The 6000-nt window shown below is 69.2% G+C and overlaps 1 protein-coding gene across 1 annotated transcript in view; it reads right to left on the reverse strand.

Moving 5' to 3' along the window:
- The window catches only part of MUC2 (mucin 2, oligomeric mucus/gel-forming), a 28959-nt gene extending 24681 nt beyond the window's left edge, over positions 1-4278 (reverse strand). Inside the window, exons 1-7 of the mRNA XM_047823319.1 lie at positions 4203-4278; positions 3088-3358; positions 2392-2506; positions 2004-2094; positions 1811-1920; positions 1479-1689; positions 52-177 (exon numbers count right to left, since the gene is read on the reverse strand). Of these exons, the coding sequence (XP_047679275.1) occupies positions 52-177; positions 1479-1689; positions 1811-1920; positions 2004-2094; positions 2392-2506; positions 3088-3358; positions 4203-4278 (1000 nt within the window). The remainder of the gene's footprint in view (positions 1-51; positions 178-1478; positions 1690-1810; positions 1921-2003; positions 2095-2391; positions 2507-3087; positions 3359-4202) is intronic.
- Positions 4279-6000: the final 1722 nt, after the last annotated feature.

A 6000-nucleotide genomic window follows, 5' to 3' on the forward strand; every position in this document is an offset into this window, starting at 1 on the left:
AGGGCAGCGCCCACCCACCAGCCACCGCCCCGAGGCCTCCACAGCACACACCTTCCGGGCAAAAACAGCCGTCCATGCGGTGCTCCTCACACAGGTTGCTGATTCCCAGGTGTGAGCAGGTGTCCATGCAGGGTGAGCCGCTCTCCAGGTAAACCATGTTCCCGGGGCAGCTCTTGGCTGCAAAGGCAAAGGCAGGCCCCTGAGCGGACATGTACGCAGGGGTACAGGGGGCCCGGGGTGCGGGGGGCCGGGGTGCAGGGGGGCCGGGGTGCAGGGGGCTGGGGTGCAGGGGGGCCGGGGTGCAGGGGGCCGGGGTACAAGGGCCTAGGGTACAGGGGCCGGGGTACAAGGGGGCCGGGGTGCAGGGGGCCTGGGTACAGCGGGGCCAGGGTCTAGGGGGCCCAGGGTACAACGCAGTTGGGATGCAGGGGGACCAGGATGCAGGGGGCCCAGGATTCAGGGGGCCCGGGGTACGGGGGGCCGGGATGCAGGGGGGCCGGGATGCAGGGGGCCGGGGTACAGGGGGCCGGGATGCAGGGGGGCCGGGATGCAGGGGGGCCGGGGTACAAGGGGGCCGGGTGCAGGGGGCCGGGGTACAGGGGGCCGGGATGCAGGGGGGCCGGGGTGCAGGGGGCCTGGGGTGCGGGGGGCCGGGATGCAGGGGGGCCGGGATGCAGGGTGGCCGGGGTACAAGGGCCTAGGGTACAGGGGCCGGGGTGCCGGGGGCCGGGGTACAGGGGGCCTGGGGTGCGGGGGGCCGGGATGCAGGGGGGCCGGGATGCAGGGTGGCCGGGGTACAAGGGCCTAGGGTACAGGGGCCGGGGTACAAGGGGGCCGGGGTGCAGGGGGGCCGGGGTGCAGGGGGCCGGGGTGCAGGGGGCCGGGGTACAAGGGCCTAGGGTACAGGGGCCGGGGTACAAGGGGGCCGGGGTGCAGGGGGGCCGGGGTGCAGGGGGCCGGGGTACAAGGGCCTAGGGTACAGGGGCCGGGGTACAAGGGGGCCCAGGGTACAACAGGGTTGGGATGCAGGGGGACCAGGATGCAGGGGGCCCAGGATTCAGGGGCCCCGGGGTACAGGGGGCCGGGGTGCAGGGAGGTCAGGGTACAAGGGGCCAGGGTACAGTGGGGCTGGGGTGCAGGGGGCCCAGCGTACTATGGGGCTGGGATGCAGGGGGGCCACGATGCAGGGGGCCCGGGGTGCAGGGGGCCGGGATGCAGGGGTGCCGGGGTACAAGGGGGCCGGGGTACAAGGGGGCCGGGGTGCAGGGAGGCCGGGGTACAGGGGGCTGGGGTACAGCAGGGCCGGGTGCAGGGCACTAGGGTACGGGGGGCTGGGGTACAAGTGGGCCGAGGTGTAGGGGGCCAGGTGCAGGGGGCCCAGGGTACAGGGGGCCAGGATACAGGGCACCAGGCCGCCCCGCCCTGAGGGCCCCGCGGTGCCCACGCCCCCACCCGCCCGGCGGCACCGCGGCGCTTACGGCAGAACTTGGGGGTCCTCCAGGTGCCCGGCCGGCCGCCCGCGTGCGAGCACTGGCGGGAGAACTCGGCGAGGCTGCTGCAGACGCAGGAGGCGCCCAGCGGGCACCGGCAGCGGTCCTGCGCGCAGGCCTGCACGTACAGCTCCAGCGGCACCAGGCCCAGGCAGTCCTCGAAGGCCGAGCCCGTCAGCAGCCTCTCGCACTCGGCGCGCTGGCAGACAGACGCGGGGGTGAGGGGATGAGGGCCGCTCCCGCCCTCCTCTTCTCCGCGACACCCCCAGACGCCCCCCGCCTCCCTCCCGGGAACGGCTCCTCCCCCGCCAGCGACTCACGTGCTCAGAGCAGGACTCTCCCGCGGGCTCCTCCTCGGGGTCCTCACACACCGCCCCAGGCTTTTTGATCTTCTGCATGTTCCCAAACTCGATGGCACTGAAGGACACACCTGGGGGCGCAGGCCTGTCAGCGGGGCAGCGGCAGGGACCCAGCGCCCCCGCCCCGCCCGCCAGGCCCCCAAGGAGACCCTACCGTCAGAGAGGAACTCTGAATAGACGTGCAGGCCGTTGTAGTCCCCGCAGAGGCCACACGTGTGGTTCCGGAACTTACTGTCCAGCTCCAGCTGGAGGGGGAACGGGAGGCAGGTGAGCGGGACCACGGCCAGGCTGGTCCCCAGCACCTCCCTCCGCTCGGGCGCCCGGTACGGCAGGAGGCTGGGGTCAGCCCCGGGGTGTCCTGGCCCCGGGGATCGCTGAGGACCAGGACAGGGGTGGGGGGTGGGCGAAGGGCCAGCCCGCCTCCCCCCGCACCCTGGGCCCCGAGGGTCCCCCTCTGCTGCCAATCCGCTCGTGACGGGGGCCGGTCCGCTGGCCCCTGAGCTCCGCTAGGCACCCCCGGCTGTGGCGGGGGCTGCACCCACCATGAGGGAATCTTCCCGGTTCCACATGAGGGTGAGTCCCACGCGGGAGTAGACCTTGGTATAGACGTCGCTCTTCTCAATGAGCAGCCCGGGGCTATAGTGCGGGGTGCTGACCCTGGGGAGGGGCGCCAGGCGGGAGTCACGCGCAGGCCCACACAGTCACCCACTGCCCAGAGGGGACTGAGGCTGCACGTCCTGTGGGTGGGGTGGCCTCCGCTCCCAGTGCCAGGGCCACGGATGGCGTGGCCACCCTCCGGGGCAGCCGGGGCCGTGGCAGGTCAGCCCTGTCCACCTTGGCCGGCTGGCCTCCCGCCTGCCCCTGTCCCTCCTTATGCCCCTCCTCCAGGCCCCAGCTCTGTGCCCCGGGGGCCTATACACAACCCCCTGGGGAAACAAAGGGCACACCCTGCAGGAGGCTGGGCAGGAATGCGGCTTAGAGCCCATTGTTCCCGAGACAATGGGGGACAATAGCTGGGGAGGGGAGAGGGCCTCCCGCGGCCCCCCCTTGGGTAACTCGAGCCTGGGTAACAGGGGGGGCCTGGGGCCCCCAGTACAGGATGGGTAAAGCCCCTCGCACCCATGGGGGCTCCTGGCGGGGGCCCATAGGTGTTTGCTGAATGGGTCAGTGACCCGAACTCAAACCCGACACCCTCCTAGCTGGTGGAGGGCCTCGCCGGGCCGCCCAGCCCCACTCACACGGCCCCGTTCAGCACCGCCAGCTGGCGGGTGAGGTAGATAGTGTCGTCTTTGATGTTCAGCAGGATGTAGTCGAGCTGGGGGTGAGCCCCATCTCGTCCCAGGCCCCGCTTCAGGTGCACCGCAAACTCCTTGTAGGAGTCCCTGCAGTCAGACGCAAAGTTGTAGTCGCAGAGGCCCGGGAAGCGGAAGATGTCGCCGTCGAACGTCTTATAGTGGAAGTCGCCCCAAGTGCTGCAGACGCTGTGGCCATGGTTCCGGGTCCTGCCCTCTGGGGGAGCAGGGACACACAGGGTGAGCGGGCCAGGCCCCGGGAAGCCTGTCCCAAGGCCCCGCCCCACAGCTGCCCTCGGGGACCGTCCACGAGGCCATCCTGCAGGACTGGCCCCTGCTGGACCTTCGCCGCCCTGACCAGGGGGTCTCAGCCCCTTGAAAGGACATTTCCAGCCGCCACCCCCGTGCGCCCAGCCTGGCACCAAGTGGGATAGAGGGACTTCCCGGAGCGCAGGGCACCCTGTCCACCTGGTCCAGGGACCCCTGCCCCATCACCGCCACACCCCCTCCGGCATCCCCCTGCTCCCACCGCCCCTCACCCACCAGGATGGCGTCTCTGGGTGCCCACTTTGTGTCCAGACATTTGGGGCCAACTTCCCCCCACCCCCAGCGGCTTTGTCACCCAAATGGGACAGAGACACCCCCATCCCACGTTCCCACTCATCTCAGTCTGGAGTGACCCCTTCGGCACGCGGCCAACACCCCACTTTGCGGAAGGGCTACCTTGGCCTTGGCCTTCCAAGGGGCCCTGACACCCAGCCCCTCTCGACTGCCCCTGCCCACCCTCCCCCCCCCGACCCGCCAGGCCCCTGGACAAAGGCCCAGCTCAGGTGTTTGCACCTGGCACCACCACCTGGCCACAGACTCTGGCCCGAAGATCACCTTCAAAGGGATGACAGGCACCCAAGACCACCTTCCCTCCTCCTTCCTTCCACCCAAAGTCGGAGGGCAGGATGCCCAACCCAAGCGGTGCACCCCAGAGGCTGGGCAGAGGAGGGCCTCCGCTCTGAGCTGCCTCGGCCGTCCTGCCTCCCAGGACACGCCACTGACCACCTTCTCACCTCTCTGGAGCTCCGCACCCCCAGCTGAGCTCAGGGCCAGGCAGACGGCCACCAGGCCGGCTAGCGGCAGCCCCATGGTGGCTCAGAAGGGTGGCAGGGGAGAGCAACTGGGGCAGGGGTCCGGGCCTTATATGGCCCAGCAGGACCGGCAGAGGCGGGGAGAGCAGGGGAGGGGCAAAGCGTGGGTGGGGCGTTTGCCAGGTTATCAGGAAAACAGCTGTGGGGGCTCCCGTGGTGTCACTTGGGAAATATTGATTCAAGTTATCTGTGGTTTATCTTTTTATTAGCCCTCAGTAAAGCCAGCCCTTCTCAGACACCCCAGCCCCCATGACCCCGGTTCCGACCAACACGCCCTCCCAGCAGCAAGCGGGACAGGGCCCACCCGGGGAGGTCCTGCGCACCCACATCCCACAGGCCCCTGGCCCCTGCCCACCCTGTCCCACATCCCAGCAGAGCGAGGGTTGCAGGAGGTGCTTCCCTGAGGGGGGCTCCCAGGGAGACCCACTGCCCCGTGTTTGCTCCTCCCTCCCTGCTCTCCCGCTCCGGAGGCCCTGCCCCGACTGGGGCCCCGAGCCCCCCAAGGCAGGGAATGTGTGGGCTCCGGGGAGGCCCAGAGGCTGCCTCATCTCTGTGCAGACTCTGCTCCTTGGCTGGTTTCGGAGGGCAGCCCACTGGGTAACATCAGGCCCCCAGCTCCGCCCGCCCCCTAATCCCCTCCTGTTCCCAGGCTGATCCAGTCTCTGGAGTTACCTGTAACTGAAACTTGGGAAGCCCAGCCAGGGGACGCTGTGCCGAAACGCATCCTCTGGGACACGGGAGGGCCGGCAGGAGGCTGGGAGTGGACGTCCTCGAGGGGAACGTGGCCCCAGGCTGTCAGCCTCCCCTGCCTGGCCCGGAGTTTTGTCTCCTGGCAGGCAGGGAGAGAACCGAGTCTCAGCCTCCACAAATTACAGTCAAGTCGTCCCCGAGCTTCAGGAGCAGGTGTGGGCGGGGGGCACTCATGTCAACAATCACTGAGACTCTGGATGAGGTGGATGCCCAGAGCGTGGGGGCGTGGGACACCCTTCCTCCCTGACCCAGGCTGCCCTCGGAGACAGTGACCCGGCTAGAGTCAGCACCTTGGCCTGCGCCTCCGTGTGGGCCCTTCCTCTGCAGACAGGACCTCCGCACCACAGTGACAGCACCTAGGGACGAGAAGCTTGTTCACGCCACCCGATGATTCCTGGGGCCCCAACAAGGGGCCAATCCCCCAGGGTCTAAGAGGGTGGCTGGGAGCCAGGGGCAGTGAGCCTGCCACTCCTGGGGGGCCTGGGATGGAGCGCCTCCTCCCATCCCACTGTGCCGCCAGCCCCAGGCCCAGGAACTGTCCTCTCTGCAGGGACCCAGGGACCCAGGCACGAGTATGTGGCCTGAGCCAGGAGCAGCAGGGATTAGGAAACCAGAGCCAGCTGGGCCAGCAGGCCCATTGTGCCACTTCCCCGTGGGGCTGAACAGGCTGGCACTGAGCCCCGGGGAAACCCAGGAACAGGGGCCCCTCACAGCCCCCCAAGGCAGTGATTTTCCATGCCAGGCTTCCTCTGCCCTGCTGGGATTCAGAGAAATCCTGGCCCGACACTGGACACCCAGCCCAGCCCCTCCTGCCCTGAATATGAGAGGCAGGAGTCCTCCTCTGGGATTGAGAAGCTGGGGTCCTCTCCTGGGATTGAGAAGGTGGAAGTCCTCCCCTGGGGTCTGAGAAGGTGGGAGTCCTCCCCTGGGGTCTGAAAAGGTGTGAGTCTCCTCTGGGATTGAGAAGGTG

The sequence above is a fragment of the Prionailurus viverrinus genome, chromosome D1 (genome assembly GCF_022837055.1).
Source record: "Prionailurus viverrinus isolate Anna chromosome D1, UM_Priviv_1.0, whole genome shotgun sequence".
Classification (NCBI taxonomy): Eukaryota; Metazoa; Chordata; class Mammalia; order Carnivora; family Felidae; genus Prionailurus; species Prionailurus viverrinus.